Below are 22,267 nucleotides of genomic sequence, written 5' to 3' on the forward strand. Positions count from 1 at the left end.
GGTGAGCATCTGTGTTGTTCTTCTTATCACTTCTTCCATAGATTAGGTTCATTAAAACTATACTATAATTTAGCAGCTAGTGGACCAGGCATAATGTTTACTTTTGTTACCATATTGACTTCTGTGTAGTAGAACCAGTCTTTATCCCTAGGAATCTTAGTCCTCCCCAGAACCACATAGGAGACACACAATCTCAGGGGCAGAGTCCTTGGAGTGCTTCTTTCTCTGAACTACAATAGCCTTAGTGTTGGAGTCTGGGTGGCTTTGCTCTGTATAATCAACTGGGACAATCCCAACAGATAGAGAAGTACTGGGCCTTCTATTTTGACTAGAATAGTGCTCCTGCTTCCTCTGCAAAGGGAACAACAGTTCCTGATTTTGGGCCTACCAGCTGCAGGATGCAGCTGTCCTTATCTATGGGTCTGACTGAGACCAGCTATTTTCAGAAATGTAATATAGTGAGGGCAAGTTATGCCAGCTGTACATCTAAATGTTGGTTTTTGGTTATTCAAATTAGTTTTTAATTTTCCAGTCAGTCATCTCTTAGAAAATAAAGGTTATTGTCTTGACACCTAAGGACCTAAGAGGGTAGCCAAAATTGCATGTATCTTCACCCCTGCCCTCTGCCAAGTCACTATAGCATTAGAGGGTCATTTAAGGTCATGTTACTTAATCTTAGGGTGTGACTGTGGGCTCTGGGGAACTTCTGGAGTAGTGAGGAGAAGAGGATATCATAAAAGGATTGCTGACACAGGCTCAGGTACATTTCGTGATGTTTGTGTTTAAGGTTGCCATTGTGCACAAAGGAGCTATGCTTCTGAATAGCCTTTAGATTTTTAATGACATTTCAAGCTGTTCTATTTATTATCATATTCCAAAGTTTCATTCAGTTAGTCAACAATGTTTTGTTGAGTACCAGCTCTGTGCCTGGTACTAGGTAAAGAAGAAGGGTGGTCCCTGCCTTTCAACAGCTTGCTTCCTGGGATGGAAACATATGTGCAAATAATTACAATTCAGCGGGATAAGCAAATGCTATGGTAGAAATGTGCATGAGGAATTATGAGATCGCATCAGAAGGAAGGAGTACTGGACCCACCAAAAAAAATACATAGAAAACTAGAACAGATGAATATTTGTCCATTTGAAAGTAATGAAAAAACAACAACAGACCATAGTTTCTTTCAGGATGATATTTTGTTCTTCTCTGATACTTTCCCATTTTTGTCTAACTACGGAGCCCCATCTGCTTTTTCACGAAAAAGGCTTCTCAAGCCTTTGACTCTACAGAGAACATCTGCTTTACTTATGTCCTTGTTTTTTTTTTTTTTTCTGCTCGATAGCAAGCTTTTCAGAAGACTTTAGCTGTTCTGTAATATTTAAAGGCACAGAAATAGGTTCTAATGTCCCATTTTATGTCAAGTACTGGAGGTCAACTTTGAATCTCCAAGAACCATTAGAAGGGACTAACAAATCCAAGTCTTGGACTTTGTTCCTCTGAATTGGGTTTGAATCTTTTTTTTTTTTTTACACTCACTGTGTGACCTCTGACAAGTCCAGTTATGTTTCCAAGTCTCAGTTTCTTTATAGCTATCTTGGAAGGATATCCTGAAAGTTATGGAGCATGGTATAAATATCTACTCTTCCACTTGATGTAGAGTAGGAGGTGTGAAGAATCTTGGTGACTATTTTCTATTTTTTTTTTTTTTTTTTTGTTGTTGGAGCAAATGCAGTTCATAAATGCATATTAAGTAGAAGGCAAACCAGCATTTGCTGAGTATCTATTGCATCCCTATACTTCTCTGTGTGTTTTATGTCTATGCTTATTTAGCAAGTTCCATGGTCCTGAGAGGTTTAGGTAGATATTTATAATTAAGATATATTACCGTATTTCATTGGCTCTTGTGTAATTTGTAAGATGTACCCTTATGATGTGTACCACTGAGGAAGAAAAAAGATCATTGCAAATTTTAGAAGCAAGTTACATTCCTACTTCAAAGATGTTAAAATATAAAAAGATGTATCATGGAAATAATGAAATATGGATATTGAACTTTATATGTATGGGTCTTAAGGTGAAAAGCCTGGAAAAATGGATTCTTGGGGTGCTGATATGTTCTTTCCCTCAACACACACATTCACACACACACACACACACACACACACACACACACACACATTTTGTCATCAGTTATCATTATTATTATTACCACCTTTAAGTGTGGGGTGATTTACAGAGGCATTTAATCTGGTAAATATCAACACAACACTCATTATATATTGAGCCCTGTACCAGGTACTGTGAAACTAAATGAAGAGAAACAAAACTCAAAAACAGAATTCATCCCTCAAGATACTGACATTTTTATAGGAGGGATAGATATGTGAGCTAAACTTTATAATATATTCTGTGAAACATCTATAGAAGAGATTGAAGTAAGCTTTTATTATTTCTGAGATACAGTGTATCAACATTCAGAAAAAGGCCTAATCTATTAGTTTATGACATTTTCCATCCCTTTAGTCCACACCCCGACTGACTTTCTAAAACAGTGCATTGGGAGGAAATCAGAATCAGTAGTGTGAAAAGAAGCTTATTTTTTTTCTATCAATTACCAGTACCAGAGAACACATTTTCTTTTTTAAAGTCAAAACACATGTCTAGAGAAACTTACTAGCTTCCAATTTTAGCCTGGCTTCTCTACCCTGTTTGTGAAACTGTCCTTTGATTTGTTAAAACCCAAGTGTCAACGGTAGGTACAGTTGCTGATAAGGAATTGCATCATGTCAGCAGTAGGTTTTATTGTATACCAGTTAATGTCAACATTTTAGTGGCTTGTTCCTCATCATTACCTTGAGAAAAAACATCACTACTGGTTTTTCCATAAAAAAAATTGTGCTAGAGGAAACTTTGATGTAGATATTTTTGTTGTTTTTATGATCACAGCAGTAGGTAAAGCTCTTCTGAGAATGATAGAAAAGCACAGAAGCCATACAAGAAAGATTCGGCTACTTAACAGTAAATATATAAGGCAGCAGACATCATGTACAATTCAAAAGACAACAGCTGGGGCAAATTGTTTGCATTATAGGCTTAATTTTCTTAAGAAAGAATTTTTACAAAGTAGTTACAAGTAAGACAGTGTTGTGAACAAGATAGTTCCACAGAAGAGGAAGTACTGAAAACATTTAAGTACATGCAGATTTTTAACCTCTCAGATTAACCAAAAGGAAAAGGTATGAAGGAATAAGGAAAGAACAGTGTCCATTGATGATGGGCATTTAAATTAATCCAGCTTCTACAGTAGGTCATCTGGCAGTACTTACCACAGTATGTGCCAATTGACCAGTGTTTCTACTTTTAGGAATAACATCCTATACATATTCAGTGATGCAAATACTAGAGTATTCATAGTAGTTGTTATTTATAATAGCAAAAAAGTAGAACCCTCACATGCCCTTCACCCGAGTACTCGTTACATAAGTTATGGAACATCCATACAGTAGAACTGGTCACAAAAGGTGAGTCAGTTCTTTATCTGATAACCTCCAGAACTGTTTTGAAGGGGTGGGGTGAAGAATGTTCCTATTTATTAGTACTGTATCTGGAAGAGTCAACAGGGAATTGCTAACTGCAGTTTCCACCAGGGAGGGGACCTGAGTAACAGACCTAAAAGTGTTTGGGATTGTATTCTAATGCCCTGAATCCAGTTAATATAGATGTATTAAACAATACTAATTTAGTCCAATGTGTCAAGTTTAGAAAGCCTGAGTAACAATGATGAAATTGAGCCTTCTTACCTTAAGGTCTTAAATTGCCTATGAAATGACTTTCTATCCTCCTCATTTTCTTACAGCAAGCTTTAAAAAGGTTTGTGCAACTTGTTTTCATGGTTAGAATTGTCCAAAGACTTTTTTTTTTTTTTTTTTTTTTTTTTGGTGGGAAAGAAGTTTAGGGAAACCCCTGCTTTCCAAGGGAGCATGATCTAATGTTCAGATGGCTTGGCCGTGTGTTCTATCGTGAGTGGGTTCCAGCTTTGAACGAAGAAAGCCCACTTTACTATCCTTACTTCCTTTTTTGAGAAAGCTAGTCAGTGAGTCAGCTCTGGGCTCTAACAGCATTACTGTTGATCTCAGCGAAGGGACAGCTTGCAGACGCACTGCCAGCACCCGGGCGGGGTGCACCCTCCCTACTCCTTCCCATTCCTCTGTCCAGAGCCAGCCGGTTCTTACCAGCTTTGGCCACTTCATGCAGCATAACTTGAGGCATCCTGTAGTTTTTCCCCAGTGCATCCAGAAAGGAACAGTTCCCTTGCTCAGGGCAAGGACTGGCCATGGACACTGACTTAAAGATAACAGTATTAATTAGCCTTAAGGAAAGTTGCAGTTAGAACAAAATTCTTCCATTATTCTGTGTTTTAACAGATCTCAGGTAGGTGGAGATGTTTTTTCAAACAATTCCCCAGTGCTTTTGGCATTTTTTCAACCAGGTTAAAGCCAAGATTCTTCTGATGACCGGTGAGTTCATCTTGCATTGACTCCCAGCTAAAGTTCATCTATGCTGCTTCCCCCATCTGGCTCTGGGGGTTCCCTGAGAAGCTGTGCAGAGCATTTGGGAGTTGCTCTTCCTGTTCCTGCTTCCATACCATGACCTTCAATGATCCCAAGAGATCTAGCTAGCCAACCGCCCTCCTATTGTCCACCGGCTAATTGGTGATTTATATTTAAGTGTTAGCAACCTCCCTGCATAGACTCCTGTGGTCTGGAATGGGCAGGAGAAGAGAGAAGGAAAGGAAACAAGAGGCTTTGGCTAAACAATCAGAAGCCTAGGAAAAGTTTGGGGAATTTTTATCTTAACAGTTATTTGGCTCTTAAACCTTTTAAATTTTCTTTTTCATAACTTTGTGAAGTGAGACCTATGAAACAAAGAAAAATTGAAAGAACAGTACAGCAAACACACATGAACCTATCATGTAGAGTCAACAATTATTTACATTTTGCCATATTTGCTTTATCTATGTGAATGTATATAAATCTAATCCATATTTCCATGTCTAAGATTTTCCCTCCAATTTCTTATAACTGATAACCATTCTTTGAAAGGTTTAGGAATCAGTATTTTCCCATTTCCTTCAATTTTTTTTTCTTTTTTTTTTTGGGAAAGAAAGAAAGAAAATGCTGAGAAAATTTGGGTTGTTCTTGGCAATACCCCTTACTCTGGGTGGGGTCTGATGAGAATTCACTGAGAATAATAACTTAAAAATTGTTATCTTATCATCTGGGACTTTGAGGAAACCTACCCCCTTCTCCCTCTTTTCTGAAGGTGATGAATTTGTTTTATCCTTAAGTTTTAATTAATTTGTTTGCACTATGGGGAATCAAATCTAGGGCCTTGAACATACTAGGCAAGTATTCTGCCACTGAACTATATCTCCAGCCCAGTTTTATTTATTTTTTTTTAAAGGAGAAAACGTTATATTCAGGTGCTCTTCAGTATCTGATTTAAGAATTGAATAGATTCAGATAAATTTTTGACGATGAGACTGCTAATCCTTACTTTCCGAATGTTCATCTGTTAAATATCTGAAGTCCTAGAACCACATAGGCTTAGGTAAGAAAGCATTGCTTATTATCTGAATTCCTGCTTTCTAACATAAGGATTAATATATTAACACACCAAGAAATATTTATGTGGTAGGCACAGTGGTGCATACCTGTAATTCCAGCAGCTCAGGAGGCTGAGGCAGGAGGATCGTGAGTTCAAAGCCAGTCTCGGCAACTTAGCAAAGCCCTGAACTTAGTGGGACACTGTTCCAATATAAAACATAAGAAGGTCTGGGTATGTGGCTCAGTGCTTAAGCTCCCCTGTGTTCAATCCCTGGCACCAAAAACAAAACAAAACAAAACAAAAAAGCAAAAACAGAAAGAAATATTTATGTGTCAGGAAGGATAACTGGTTGGTTTTTTGTTGTTGTTTTTTGTTTCATTTTTTTTCCCAGAACCAACTTAAATTCCTGTATGGACCCGTAGATGGTCTGAAATCTCATTTGATCTTAATTGCATGAATAGCTGGGGCAGAAAGAGAAGCAAACTTGAGATAATATCATAATCCTTAAATAGTCATGAATTTATATTTGTGGCTATAATTCTTTTGAGATTAACCTTTAGTGGAAATTGAATTTGTTTGTTTTTTTAACCGGTCACTGGTCTGCTGGGATCTGAAATATTTGCTAATAGAAAACAAAGTTATTGGCCACAGTTGAAGTGTCTGATGTTTACAAAATCTTTCATATTTATCTCAGGGCAGTTAACCAGCTGGAGTATAAATCCAACTTAAGGTTTCGGGTTTTTTCAGACTCTGCTTCTGGACTCTTCACTCTGGCCAAATGGCCAGGGCAACTCCTTGTGGCCAAGTGATTGACTATAATCAGTTTACTGAGTATGTCGTTTCTAAATGCTGTGAGTCCAGATGTGCAAGTGACATGACCCAGCAAAGGGGTAACTTCAAACCTAGACAGAGCTGGTCCTGAATCCTGGCTCTGTAACCTTGGGCAAATTACTAAACCACTTTGAACCTCAATTTCCTCATCTATAAATGGAGCTAATATCTCAGTAGCAAAAGGGTTATAGATATACTATTTTGAATCATCTAGAACAGTATTGGTAATGGCTTATTTCTTAAAGTCCTTTTTTTGTTTACTGGATCTGAGTAACAAGCTGGTCATCTTATATGGAGTAGCAATTAGTTTCTTTTGGATTTAGCAAGTGGGCTTCTAAAAACCATAATTAAAGTGACAGATTTACATGAATGTAACAACTTTTCCTTCTTTCTAAGTGTTAGATGATGTCTAGAGGGAAAGTTCAGTTGAAGGGGGGCTTTTGACTATAAGGAATTTTCTTCTGGAGACAGGCAAATTTGACTCCATGGCATGGAGGAGGACTTGGTAGTATCCAAAGAAGGAGTACCAGGAGCCACGGGGTTAAGTTTAAACATTTTAGCAGACTTGCAAGGAGGATCCAGGCTGGGTAATTAATACTTCATTTCAAGGGTCACTGATGCATCAAAGTTGTTAATTAGTTTTATGAAAACAGATTGTGCAACCACAGGGACACTGTAATTGGATAGTAATTGAAAATAACTCAATGGTATGCTTTAGTTGAGTGAACCAGTTGTGGAGGGGGTAACTTGGGAAGGAGAAAGGAATTTGGGGTGGGGGTTTAGGAGATTGAAATAGTAGTAGTAAGACAAGCAATAGAGAAGCCATAGTGGAAGGAACGGAAGGACCTAGATGACCTATTCTAACCTCAGTTTAGAAATGAGGAAGCAGGTCTCATGAGGGAAGTGGTTTTTCAGACGCCATGCAGCTGGTTAGTGTTACACCTCCTTTCTTCCCTTGCAATGATTTTCCAGGATTTTCATTACTGATTGTTTAGGAACTGACTCTGGGCAATGGGAAATGCATGCTGAGAAGATGCCTCATGAGGCTGGAGTTCTGGCTTGTTACTGACTGCACAGTCTACTCCACAATGCTGCCAGAGCATAGAGGAGAAGAAAAGCAGACACCTCAAAATCTTTTTGCATTCATATATTCCATGAATGAGGCTTGGAAAGGTTTTCTTTTAGCATTCATGGCTCTGCCATCCCCAGGAGCCGGGGGGAAACTACAGCCTTTCCCATTATGTCCTCTCGGGGAAGGCCAGTCAATTTTCAGTTTGGTACTAGATGTGTGGAGGATTATTTTTGAACACCAGTTTCTGATTGTGAGTTGGCTGAGCACCCAGAATGGGTGCTGCAGTTTTAGAACTCTCTGCTTCGACTGGGAAGGTTGGGATGGACACAACTGGAAAGGAGAAGATGACAGCTTTGACTCATTCCTGTACAACCCAAATACAAGTCAAATCATTGTTCTCATGAACACTGTTGTAAGCCTCAGAAGCCCAGAATGATCAGCTCCCCAAATTCCAAGCAATACACTGTTTACCTAACCCACTGGGATGGTTCCTTGTACTCACTGTCTTGGCTCTCAGAAAGGAAAGGAAGTCAACTACCGAGCTATAGGTGTGACTTACCTGTTGAGTGAGGTCAACCTTATGTCTCTCTTCCCTTATCAGTTTGCACTAATAAATATCTGGAAAGACTAAGTGTACCTGCTTGGAAACCAGTGAGGATGACATTTGGGGACTCATTTGATTAAAAGAGATGGTGCACTCCTCAAGTGCATTTACTAGAACTCTTCCAGTTTGGGCTCCAAGGAGCGCTCTCCCTGCTTTTATCCCTGCTCCATCCCCTTTTGGTTTGTCTTACCTCATTTCTCAAGTTAGCATGATTATCCCATTACTTTAAAGCAAAAAGATCTGTGGTTTTCAAGTTTCTCCAAAGGGACATGCCTGTAATCCCAGCACCTTGGGAGGCTGAAGCAGGAAGCCAGCCTCAGCAACTTAGCAAGGTGCTAAACAACTTGATAAGACCTTGTCTCAAAATAAAATATAACAAAGCCTAGGGATGTAGCTCAGTGATTAAGTGCCCCTGGGTTCAATCCCTGGTACAAAAGAAAAAAGATCTGATGGATACATTTCCTTTACAGACCAAGTTTTCCCAGAGGCCATTCTTCTAAATCTTAATATCTGCCTAAGCAGTAAGTTGGGGGTTGTATGAACAGTTCTGTATCCATGAACACTTAACAAAAACAGAGGAGCTCAGTCTTGGAGATGATCTTCCAGCTATCCTGTTTCATGGCCACCAATATAAATAAGAGTTTCTGCAGCCACAACATTCCCAATTAGCAGAAGGAAAATATACTTACCAGCAGTAACTGCTTGTAAAAATAACATGTATTATTTTTCTAATTGTAAGATTAATATATCCCCGTAGAGAATTTGGAAAACTTGAAGAAGCTGAAAGAATAAACTAAATTGCTGTACTTTGTGACTTTTTTCTAAGTTTGTGTTCAAAACTTTTTAAAGGAAATAAGACCCTCTTCTATGGAAATCTGGCTTTCTTCCATAGATATTTGTCTTCCCTTTTAGTATCCCAATCTTATTATAATGGTCTTCATTTTCTATAAACTCTGAATACTAAATGATGAACTTTTGGAATTAATAAATTAAGTTATCCCACAAACCCTGGTGATCGTTTCTGATTAGAGAGATCACAGGTAACACAGTACAACTACAGTTGCAGAGTTGCAGACCAACTTTGATGGATATGTTAAATGGAGGAAAGAAATAAGTTTCTTTAAGCATTTTTTTCTTATGGGGAAATATAACTAAGTTCCAGACAGATTTGGAACCCAAGCAGCTACGGTTGTAAAAAGCAAGAGACAGATATACTTAGGAGCTGAGTGAATTTCTAGAAAGATAATTATCATGCTGTCTCTGGCTTTTGCTTGCTCGCTCCATTGTAGAAATGCTAATACCACTCCAAGGAAATTTTCATATTTACCTGACTGTTAATTACAAAAGAGCATCAGTTTAGTGTTCTGCCTTTCCAAATTATTTTGGAAATCATGTGCTTAATTTCTTCCAGTAGGAACTTTTTGCAAAACTGAGGGGGAAATTAAAGATGTAAAATTTTGAAATGAGTTCAGGAAATAGGTGGGTGGACTTCTTAGTCTGTTCACATGTGATTTGTGGGTGGGAATTTCTTTTTAAACAAGAACAGTGCACCATATTGATGGACTGTGTCTTCCAATATAATGTCCCTGAGGACCAGAATGTGGACAAGAACTCTTTGTCTAATTGAAGGCATAAAAAAAAGTATCTTGACATGAATGGCCATGTGCATGTTCAGGAAGGAGGGGCACATGCCAGGGCCTATTGAATTAAAAAATGTAAAGTGTACACATAAAACTTGTCTGAGGCACAAAGAAGACCTCTGGGAACAGGTGTTACCTGCATCTGAAATGTACACTGGAAGGAGAGGCCAGGCATAGGTGGCGGTTCAGATGTGGTGGTGTGTCAGATGTGTACAGTAATCAGTGGTCTTTCACAATCTGCAGTCTGTTGCAAGAATTTTGCAGGCCTTAAAAGTTGTAAAAGAGGCAGTTGTGTTTGCTTTCTGCCTTATGTATCTTCGGTGTAATGCTTTGAAACGAGAGTCAGTGTTTTGGTTGAAGAGTTTGAGAACATTTCACTTTAAGTGCAAGAGGGAAGTGATAGAGTTCTACGGAGGAGTGACTAACAGCTCCAGGGAGTGTGCACACCACTCCCTGAACTCTGCTCCATGATCTGGCCACCTGGTTCTCAGACCTTCATCTGGGCTGGAAGAGCCAATAAAAGGATCAAATCAATGAAGTAGCAGGTGCCGTAAGTGCCTGCCAGGATTCCAAAGTCTTTTCTCAGGTGAAAGGGTCAAGTGAGATGTCAAGCAGGCCTGTTCTGAGCCCTGGTGTTCCTCCTGTCACTGTGCACTCTCTTCGTTATTTCTCCTGTAAAACAGGGTCACATCCCATGTTTTAGTTTTGTGTCACTGTGACCAGAATACCTGAACAGAGCACATTAAAGGAGGGACAGTTGATTTGGGGCTCACTGTTTCAAGGTCTCATTCCACAGGCGGCCAAATCCATTGCTTTGGACCTGAGATGAAATAGCACATCATGGGGAAAGGGCAGGGCAGAGGAAAGCAGCTCTTGTCAAAATACCCAGGAAGTGGGGCAGAGGTGGGCATAGGGAAGAGGCACCCTTCCAGGGAATACCACCAGTGACCTACCTTCTATAACCATAATTCACATGTTCATGTCAGTCTTTTCAAACTAGGTTGGACTGATTCAGTTACAGCTGTTAGAATCCCAGTTATCTTGCCTCCAAACCTTTCTGCATTGATACAGGTGCTTCTGGGGGACACCTCTTTTCCAAACCATAACAACCTATTGCTTTATACTGGCTCCATTGAATCCTCCTGGGATAAACTGCTCTCACACCTCACTGAGCCTCTGTAGGAGCATCCTAACCAGTCTTCCTATTTGATTCTTCCCTCCCTAAAATCCACTCTTCACACTCTGATGGTAGTGTTGTGAAGCTCACTGTCCCCATCTGAACCCATCTTGTGTGCTTGCTTGCTTGCTGTTGTCTCTCTGACCTCCACTCCAGAACGTAAGCTTGAGTCTCCATTGCATCTCGTTCTGTCCACTTCCCTGTTGGCCTTACTTAAGAAGACATTTCCTTCCCCAGGGGTCATTAATTTGCCAAGGTTGCACAAAGTACCATAGTCTGTCTTACCACTATTTGTTTTACCACTATTCTGGAGCTTAGAAATCTGAGATCAAGATGTCAGCAAGGTGGTGTCTCCTGACGCCTCTCTCCTATGCTAAAAGATGATGCCTTCTCACTGTGTATTCATAAGGTCTTCCCTCTCTGTATCTGTGTCCTAATCTCCTTCTTATTTTATTTATTTATTTTGTGGTATCAGGCATCCCCAGCACTTTTCATTGTGAGACAGGGTCTTGCTCAGTTGCCCAGGCTGGCCTCCACCTCCTGGTCCTCCTGCCTCAGCTTCTCTGAGTAGCCAGGATCACCTGCCAGCGCTACTACTCTTGGCAAGAATTTAACAATATTAAATGGAACAAAAGAGTGACTGAGGAGGGGTTTTAATTTGGCTATTTTTTCTATATCATTTTTAATGTATATAATTTTTAAAAAGTGTTTTTTCCCTCCTACAGCTGGAAACTGACAAACTGGCCCTCCCAACAAGTCCCAGCCCACTTAGCCCAAGTCCCATCCCCAGTCCTAACGTGAAACTTGAGAATTCCACTCTCCTGACTGTGGAGCCCTCCCCGCTGGACAAGAACAAGGGCTTCTTCGTGGATGAGTCCGAGCCTCTTCTCCGCTGTGACTCCACGTCCAGCGGATCCTCAGCACTGAGCAGGACTGGCTCCTTTATTACCAAAGGTACAGTGCCCACCAGTGGGGCTCATGATGCACACTCTGAGCCGCCTCAGAAGCCCCGGGGTTTCTCCCTTGCTGGTCCTACGGTCCAGTTGTCACTGAGCCATTTGAATGACCTGTCCTGGAAAACCTGCCCTAAACTCAGATGAGATTGACCTCTGCTCTGAAAAACCATCTCATTGACCAACCAGTACACACCTAGGCCTGCGTGGAGAAGTGACTATCACCCTTTGTCTTCACGATGCTGTCAAATGTGCATTTTGGGAAAAGTTTGATAAAATGTAGTCTGATGGGCTTTTTTTTTTTTTTTTTAAAACCAGGGCTTGAACCCAGAGGCACTTAACCACTGAGCCACATCCCAAGCCCTTTTTATTTTCTATTTGAAGCAGAGTCTTGCTAAATTGCTTAGGACCTCACTACGTTGTTGAGGCTGGCTTTAAGCTTGGACTCCTCCTGCCTCAGCTTCCCAAGCCTCTGGGATTACAAATTAAGCATGTGTCACCATGCCTAGCATGGCATGGTGGGCTTTTTTCTGAAAATTATTTATCAGGTTTTCTAAATTCAGGGATTTCAAGTATATTAAGAGTCAGAAGTATAATAGTGACATAAGTTGATCCTAAAATTGCTCTAAACTACATTGTAAATAAAGTTTTAAACGATAAATCGATACTTTTGGTAAACAACTTGCCACTTTTGGTCTACACTGGTAGTGTAGGGAATTACATCACTATACTGATGGCAAATTTTTGTTAGAAATTCCCTACTTTTTAAGCAATTATATTGAAATTTTAGTGAAAGTGTTATAGTTTTTATTATACTTTATAAAATTGCTTATGTTTTATGCACATTTATATATACTAATTATATTTAATATTTATATAAAATTTTTGTATTTTAGTATATATTTTGTAACATATTTTAAAGAGAATGTTTTATAATTTTGATAGAAGTCAGAGTTCCTCACCCCAATGTAAAGTATGACCCAAAAACAACATTTCTCATTTATGTGCTGTTTCTTTCTCAACATTTTGAAGTATTGCAATGTAATCAGGAAGTCAAATAAGCAACCACTCTGGTTTGAGAGTTTTGATCACTTGGAGAAGGGGTGGGCCAACATACATCTTTGTTTAGTAGACAACTTTATTGATGGAACAAATAATGAAGATTTCTTAAAGTATTTTAACATTTTTTCCTGAGTTTCAGAATAATTTAGTAATCATTTGAGTCTAGATAGAAGTCACATTAATGACACATCTATAACCCATTCAATTAGGTTCTTGTCTGATCTCTATTGGGCAGATCTTGTTTGCTATCTTATGTACAATGCAAATAAAAACTCATGTTTTGTTATGTTTTTGATACTGGGGATTGAACCCAGAGGTACTTAGCCACTGAGACACATCCCCAGCCCTTTTTATTTTTTTGAGGCAAGGTCTTGCTAAGTTGCTGAAGCTGATTTTAAACTTGGAATCGTCTTGCCTCAGCCTCCTGAGTTGCTGGAATTAGAGATGCACCACCATACCTAGCAAAAACTTGTGCTTAAAAAAAAAAAAAATGTGCCTAATGGTAATACACTCACTTTGAGGGGGATTAGAGGGAGGGGGATTGAGGGGGATTAGAGGGAGGAGGGGATTAGATGTCCCTCTCTGGACAGCCCCCACCCACTAAAGAATCCCTTTCATCTGTCTCCTTCCCTTTCCTCTTTTCCCTGCAGAAAAGAAGGACACAGTGTTGCGGCAGGTACGCCTGGATCCCTGTGATTTGCAGCCTATCTTTGATGACATGCTGCACATTCTGAACCCTGAGGAGCTGCGGGTGATTGAAGAGATTCCCCAAGCTGAGGACAAACTAGATCGGCTATTTGAGATTATTGGAGTCAAGAGCCAAGAAGCCAGCCAAACCCTGCTGGACTCTGTTTATAGCCATCTTCCTGACCTGTTATAGAACATAGGGACACTGCATTCTGGAGGTCATGCTGGATATTAGTGGCAGGGTGGTTTTTTTTGTTCCTGACTTTTATTTTTTGGGGTGTGTGTGTGTGTTTAACAGAGTATATGGCCAGTGTTTGAGTTCTTTCTTTTTCTTTACCCTTCTGGGAAGTTAGATTAAGTCTTTACAAGGTATAACTGTTGCAAAATATCCACCACTAAAGTTTTTTAAGTTCTGTATTTTCTCTGTGTTTGCCTTCTTATGTATTTTCAAAATTATTCTGTGCACTTTAAATTCACTTAACTTACCATAAATTGCAGTGTGACTTTTCCTGCACACTGGATTGCAAGGCTCTTAACTTCTTAAAAGTATAAATGGCATCTCATGAATTCTATAAGCAGTCTTCATTTCAACATCCACACCTACTTTTTTTAAAAATAATTACTACACATTTTTATTATTGTTTGTTCTTTACACATGTTCTTAAGAATTAAGGAAATTTAAGACCCTATTGAGTTACTGTAATGCAATTAGTCTTTGTATTATCTTTTTAATATGTCTTGTCGTGTAGTTCATATTCATGGCTGAAACTTGACCACACTATTGCCGATTGTATGGTTTTCACCTGGACACTGTGCAGAATGCTTGATTACTTGTGCCCCTCTTAATGCTAATATGCTCTGGGCTAGAGAAATAAAATCCTCAAGCCATCTGGACTTGCTGTTTCAGTGGCTTGACAACTGGGCCACCAAGGAACTTGAACTCCATCTTTTAGGGATTGAGCTCTTCTGGAATACATTGCTGCACTTTGGAAAGTCAAAATTGAGTGCCAGTGGCACCTTTTCCATAGAGAATTTGCCTAGCTTTGCTTTAAAAGGTGTCTGTTTTTATACACACATAGCCAATAGGTCCAGTCTGCCCTCAAGGCCTTGATCTTGCTGGATTTCCTTCATCATTCAATCACTTTAATTAAAAATGGCTGCAGCTGTAAGAACTCTTGTCTGATATATTTGCAACTATGCTCCCATTTATAAACCTATCGTCTAATGCTCAGTTGCCAGATTCTAATACAAAGGTGGTGTGGACTCCCTTTGTGTGTGGGGGTTTGTGGGTAGTGGTGAGGGACCGATATCAGAAAAATGCCTTCAAGTGTACTAATTTATTAATAAATATTAGGTGTTTGTTACTTGAGTAGTTTGAGTGTATTTTATCCTTAACTGCCCCGCCTTGTACATGTTTTCTGGTTTTAACCCTATGATTAGTCTCTTGAAAAAGTGTCTTCTACCTTCCTCAGGCTCTCTAATCTCTAAATCATGCAAATTAGCAAAGGTGTTTGAAAAGGGACTTGGAGACTCATAGAGAAGGACTCTGGGGAAATTTACTAAGCATTTCCTAGTCTTTTGGGTTAAACCTTAGGCTCCTATTTTTAAGATTGTCCCTATTTTAAGAACTATACAGAGGTAGAGCAGAGAGTTGCAAATAATGACTGGGCCTGAGAGTGTGTCCTTATTCATTTCCACTGACGAAATTTGCCTCTCATGGGACAATCTATACAAGTTCACAGGTATAGGAAACCTCATTGTTCCTGAGTAACTCCAAAATGTAATGTAATGTAATATAAAAATATGTTATTATAATAAAAAACTGCTCCCCGACCCTTTACGCTGCAGCCACTTCTCCCCCTCCCATCTTACAATCTCGATTGTCTGTGAACATCCTAGCCAGCTATTGGTCCACTAGTCAGCCTGCGAACCCCCTTGGCCTGATTGCTGTTAGCCTGCAAAATTCCACTACTTAGGAGAAGCTCCTGCGCCATTCTCTCTCTCTCACTCTCTCCCAGCCCTGAGAGTGGACACTCTGGTTGTCCACCTAATAAAATCTCTGATGTGAGTTCCCGTGTCTAGAGTGGCTTTCTGGGTGCTGTCACGGGACCGCGACTCAGACCGGGTGCCCCAGAGTGCTTGCTGCCCTGGATTCAAGGGTCTGAGCTGCCTTGGGACCCGAACTGAGCCGCATTTTTTTTTAGTCATTGTTTTATTTATTACATGCCTGGGAGCTTGGGAGCCCTGGCTCTACAGAATTCCAATGATCAAAGTCAGCACTTTTAAGTTCCTCTTCCAGTGAGTATCTAGAAAGGGACACCCTGTCTGTACTCTTTTGACACTCTCCTCAGCAACATTACGGGGTTTTTCTGATTTTGTCCACTTCCACGTTAGTTTCCAGAGAATTCTCTTGACATTTGATCTTCCTGGTTCTCAAACCATGTTTCTCTTCCTTTTGTTGATAAAAGACAGGAGCTCTGTCATACAAGGACCAAACTAGAATGGGACAGAGATGGAAGAGGAAGAGACAGATCTGCCACTTTATGTGGGAGTGGAAAATATAATGAATGAATGAGTCAGGATTACAGTTGTTTATAGATCATTTGTAGCTTGGGAATGCTTTTATTAATAACCTACATTTACATTTTTAAACTTTACAAAATGCTTTTTATAGTATCATTGAATCCTCACACTTACCCTATAAAATAGGTACTATTATTGCACCTGTTTTACAAAATGAAAAATTGCCTTATAAAGCTAAGGAACTTATTTAAGGCCTCATAGCAAAGTTATAGAGATCAAACTTGAATCTGGGTTTTCTGAATGTCTGGATTCAAGACTGTTCATTCTATTCAGGAACAACAACTAGAAATCTCTGTCAGCTGAAACAAGAGGGCCTTGATTCTGGTAACGAAGTTGATCTGGGTTACAAGTAACGCCCTACATGCAAGTGTAACAAATACATGTGAAAGTATAGGAATGGGGTGATCTTTGCTGATGGCCCAAGGTAAAGAGACATAGGAGTTGTGATTAACAAAAGCTTATGTTTGAGCTTACATGGTGCATAGGCTTTCTAGAAAAGAATGTAAACTCCAGCTGCACTATTAAAATACACAGTTTTGATCAGAGTTTAAGATCAAGTCATTTATACTTTGGGTTCCCTGGTTTGGGCTTCCTTATTTTGAGAAGTATGGTGAAACTAGAAGATTTCCAGTGTCGGGGTAGGGAGGTGGGGGAATAACCAGAAGGGTAAGAAACAGAGTCAGGAGTGACTGTTGGGAAATCTAAGCCAGAGGACGAAGATCCTCTAGGCAGGAGAAAGACTAGCTTCAGTAATTTAAAGGGCTAAGAAAGAGACTATTTTTCTTCAGAGAGTAACACAGTTTTCTCTAAGCTGAGTTAGGCTAAATGCAATTAGATTAGGCTGCTTTTCAGAGAATAATCCCTCTCTGGGAAAAAGTTGGACAGGAGTCATTGGTTCTCAAACTTTCATTTAAATAAAAATCAGCAGGGAAAGAGCAGTTTGTTAAAAGGCAGATTCCCAGAGTTCAATTAAGCCGGTTTGTGGTGAAATCCAGAAAGAGCCTTCCGCACACTTATTTTGGTTACATTTAGAAGACAATGTTTAGGTATTTTAGATTCTTATCACTGTGGACCTTTAGGACTAACAATGTGGACAATACCTGGAAAGTTTAGAAATGCACAACTGGAGGGCACTTTGATGTTCTCCTTTAATTTTAATGTGCAAATGAAATAGGGGATGGGGAGGTTTTCTTAAAATGCAGATTGTTTTGGGGGATGGGACCCAAAGGCTGCCTCACTAAGGAGCTCCTCAGTGAAGGCGTGCTACAGCTCTTAGGATAATGCTGGGCAACCCTAGATGGTGCCTCCATTTCACAAAAAGAGTAGCACTAACATGGGGCAAGACTACATTAATTCCACCTAAGGAAAGAAAACATTCTGATGATCCAAAGAGATTTGTAGAACCAAGCAAACCTGGTCAAAATCTGCAGAAGGCAGTTCTCAGTCGTAGCTGCACATTGGAACCAGCAGTGGAACCCTGGGAAAGCTGGTGCCCAGCCATACTCCAGACCTACCATGTCAGAATCTCAGGGTGGAACATAGGCAGCACCATTTTTTAAAGTTCCTCAGGAGATCTCAGTGTGTACTCAGGTTGGAGAATCACTTATTTAAGAGCTTGAAAAGAGAGTGCTTCCTAAGCCTCATCCAAGATCTGAGTAAATCTTCCAGGAAATTAACCTGGGACTCTTATTTAAATGTGATTTTGCTGTAGCCAGTGAGAGGAAGCCTGTTCACTTCAAGGCAACTGGGAAGCAAAAAAAGAGAGGAACTGGGGTCCCAATATTTCTTTCAAGGGCATGCCCCCTGTGACATAACTTCCTTTCACTACACCCCACATCCTAATAGTGCCATAGGCTGGTCACCAAGCCTTTAATACCTGGGCTGTTGGGGGAACACTTCCACACTCTAGTGCTGTGGAAAGAATTGATACACTATCAAGCACCGATGGAGTGACACCTTGAAACGTTAATTGCAGAGATGAACCCACCTGCAAATAATTCTTCATTGCCTTGATCATAATATATCAGGTATGATTAGTCAAGAATATTAAGGAACTGATGTTATTCTGGCTTAGGTTACAACATATTTTTTAATAGTTTGTTTTCAAAGAGCTGTAGTAAAAAATGAATCACAAAACTGCACTATCTCAAAAAGTGGTGATTTTTGTAGCACCTAGGCCAATTGCAACATCGATCTTATTGTGTAATGTTGCAGACACAACATGTACCTAAGTTGGACTTCGACTTGAGAAAAGAAATGTGATATGTTGTCTAGCAAACACACAGTCCTTATTTTTGGTAGAAACCTTGGATGCCATCTAGAGAGCACTGTGGTTTTCTGGGAGGGAGCATTGTCCATACCTGCAAGTTAGTGGTGGAGCCTGGCACCTGAATCCCCTAAGCACTCTTTCACAATGCCAAGTTCTCCTTTTGCCTTTGCTTGTAAGCCAAAAATAAGATCTACTCATTTGACCAAGGGTTAAGTTTTTTAAAGATTTTTACCTTATTTGATTTTAAATAGCTGTATATGTGAAACACATTTGCATGCTAGAGTCCTGGATTTCAAATATGTTTATAGAATATCTTGCAACATGTATTAAAAAGATACCTTGAGGGAGAGTGGGCTAGTCAGGAGATAGGAGAAAGGAAATGTTTTTGTCATGACATGCACTTTTGAGTCTTTTGAGTTATCTATCCTTCATGTGTATTTTTGAATTTTTACAAATTCTAAGTGAAAAGTTTTTAGAATATTTCCATAGCATCCAGGAAATGTGCAATCATGAAGGTCAAGGTAAGAATTATATAAATAAGACTTGAAATGCTACCAACAGCTTTGTGGGAAGCATTGCAGGGAAATCTGTCAAGGGAATTAGCCTCTGGTCTGCTGTCTAGGAGTGGTAACTTCCCCCTTCTCTCCCCAGCTTCTTCTAAGGATTTGGGATCTTTTTGTTGGGCTTTCTCTCAAGCTTATGCAAAAGTAATAAAAAGTTCAAATGGGCCAGGTTCTGTGGCACACACCTGCAATATGAGAGGCTCTGGAGGCTGAAGCAGGAGGATTAAGAGTTCAAAGCCAACCTCAGCAATGGGGAGCACTAAGCAGTTCAGTGAGATCCTGTTGCTAAATAAAATACAAAATAGGACTGGGGGTGTGGCTCAGTGGTTGAGCGCCCCTGAGTTCAATCCCACCCCCTGATTCTCCAAAAAAAAAGTTCAAATGGGAGAGAAATTAGACAGGTGGAACTTAGCAGCTATTTTCTGTCTGCAACATCTTTTTATATTTCTCAGCACAGGAAGCTCTCATTATATCATCTTGAAAAAAAAAAAAGTTACAGATGTCTTAAGGGTCTTGTGGTAGTCCTTTGTCTCTCCAAAGGAGATGCTTCTGTTCTGTACCAGTGTCTCACAGTCACTCAACTTCTGCTTTATCCACACCAAAACAGCAAATAGGAAATCTCATGGGGGATGGAAAAGAGATAAGAAAGTACATTTCCAAGAGTCCTGTGACAATTGTTGCTCATTATTTATCACTCCTTTCATCCATCCGTGAAACATTGGAACAACTACCAAATCACAGCTACCAATGAGAAGAGAGCAGTTGTCTGTTCATTGCTGAATAAATGAATAAATGAAAGCTTCTGACATCCACAAATTCCCAACTTAGTAAGAGAAGCTAGGAGCAATATGAACTTAACAAAAAACTATGAGAAATATGGATATCATAATCAAATGTTGCCAAGTATAGGGGTATTAATATGGATAGCATATTAGAAGATCCAAAAACTAAGTATAAATCAAGGATAAAGATAGCAAGATTTCTTAGTGTAAGCCTTCCTCCTTATTGATTTTAAAGAAAATTGTGTGGAAAACAAAGAGCTGATAGTTGAAGTGCAGTTCCATCCATTTAAAAGCTTTGGGGAATGATGAAAAGGGGAAAGGAAAATGTGGTTACATTGTAGACATTTTCATATAAGCAAGGATTTCATACCTTTTATCCACTGATTTCCCACCATTTTCCAGGCTTTTTGTTAACCAGCATGAGACAGTCATGTGATGGCTTTGCACGTATCACATCTTCAGAGGATGTGAGTGCTCACAGAACACTCCCCCTTTACAGTATTCAATACACTTGAGATTATTCACTGTTCCATCTTATCTGAATCTTGTAGTATAGGAACTCTCATATTTTTATTCTACTAATGAAAACAGCATAATTTTCTCATGGAACAATTATTTTCTTCTGAGCAGAATCTAAGAGACAGAAAACGTTGTAGCATCCTGGGGAGAACACTGAGCTGGGATTCAAAAGTTCTGGGTTCATGGTGACTAGAAAGTTAGGCTAGGGAAGTCTGAGTGTGTTCAAGTCAAATATCAGAGTAAGGTGATATCCCAGAGGCTAAGAAGGCTCTGAGAGTTTCAAGGAAGCAGGAGCCATGAGACAGACACTGTTACCACAGTCAGGTCAAGCTCTGGGTCAGAAACCAGAGTCTGAACATACAAGAAAGAAAATCAATATCGGAGAAGAGCAATCAGAAGGTGATAGTGCAGTGCCGGGAACTGAGGCAAAGGCTCAGCAGAGCTATGCATTTCTTCTTCACTTTGTCTTTGGGCATAAACTGAGTCCAGGCATGTGAGTGAGTTTCAGGCCTGGAAGGGCTGATGGACTCGTAAATTGTAGGATCGTGAGCCCAGCAGTGGAGTCAACAGAGTCTAAAGGTCCAGATGGGAACCTAACTGGAGGATATGTGCTGGCAAGTTCTAAGGGTTATGAGCCTCAGTGATCTAGGGCTTGTAGGTTGTAAGGACCATTTCCAAGTTTCCACAGTTTAAAGTCTCTAGGTGACTCCAAGCAGGAGTGGGGTGGGAGACCAACCAAGGCCTAGAGAACAGGGTATGGGATAGAGAAGGCTAGTAGCATGTATTGGACAACTACTTCCTAAAAGGTGGGATTGGGGTAAAAAGCCCACTAGAGACCATCTGGGAGGAGGATTCACTCTAGGCTCTAACTGCCCCCCTAAACAGCCCCTCCTCTCTAAGACCAGCTCTATCCCCAGAGTCAAGCTTCAAGATGAGGGTAAGAGTCAGGCAAACAGCAGTCAAATACAATATTATCAGAACCTAGACAACCATGGCCCCCAAATAAGGAAAACAGGTGAGTGATTCCCTGACTCAAAAGAGGAAACAAATGGGTGGAAATGAAGTTACTCCTGGTTTCAGGAGAATTGGCATTCTCCTGTCCTGGAACAACATTCTCAATGGACCCTGAATCTGAATGAGAATGAAAATCTAAATCTCAAGTGTGAAACTAGATCCAACATGGTCAAATGGTGCCTTCTACCACCATCCACTGAGTCATCAGTTAAAGTTTGATTAATTTTTAGTTTAGAAACAAATATTTTTATACATTTAATAGCTCCAGATATCTGTGACCCAGGGACGAGTGTATTATGTAATGGAAGGTCCATTAGAGGTCATTTAATCACACTTCTCACTCCTGAGCTCTCTAGTGCATTCTTTATTGCAATTCAAATTCATGATCCCTGGAACTAAAAACATGACCCTTCTAGCCCTGGAGCTCTGAAAGCAGTAGAGCGCAACAATTCAAGAGCAAAGTGTAAAATTTTCAACTGTGAACCAAGTGGAGACAGTGATTACAGCCCGATTAGACCAGTGTCAAGGGTCACCTACACAACCCCAATTCAGCTGCCAGTCGGCAACTCTGCATTTCCTTTTGAGTTCTACAGATTTTGTTCATACATCTACATGATCAAACAGCTACATGATCAAACAACCCTGGTGTTACAAAACGAACATTTCCCAATATATTTCCACAGGTGCACTGCAGGTACAGTCAACCTAATAAAAACAACCACTGTAACAAAAAAGAATTATTTGCATCACCACTCCCCATCTCATGATTGTTTTGAATTTACTTTGTCCTACTGAGTGAAGCAAATATGTAAAAATCATAAAGTCTGGTCTAGGGTCTGATTTGAAAACATTTTTCTGGGAAAACAAATGTTTGCAAACTTAACAAATGTACATGCTGTGGATAAT

The 22,267-nt window shown here is 39.8% G+C and overlaps 1 protein-coding gene across 2 annotated transcripts in view; it reads left to right on the plus strand.

The window, feature by feature from the left end:
* The window catches only part of TNFRSF21 (TNF receptor superfamily member 21), a 67,132-nt gene extending 52,137 nt beyond the window's left edge, over positions 1-14,995 (plus strand). Inside the window, exons 5-6 of one of the 2 annotated variants that reach the window (XM_079147146.1) lie at positions 11,655-11,883; positions 13,595-14,995. In XM_079147146.1, the coding sequence (XP_079003272.1) occupies positions 11,655-11,883; positions 13,595-13,824 (459 nt within the window). In that variant the 3' untranslated portion in view covers positions 13,825-14,995. The remainder of the gene's footprint in view (positions 1-11,654; positions 11,884-13,594) is intronic. The other variant, XM_079147147.1, reaches the window with a different exon arrangement.
* Positions 14,996-22,267: the final 7,272 nt, after the last annotated feature.

The sequence above is a fragment of the Sciurus vulgaris genome (genome assembly GCF_902686455.1).
Source record: "Sciurus vulgaris genome assembly, chromosome: 7".
NCBI lineage: Eukaryota > Metazoa > Chordata > Mammalia > Rodentia > Sciuridae > Sciurus > Sciurus vulgaris.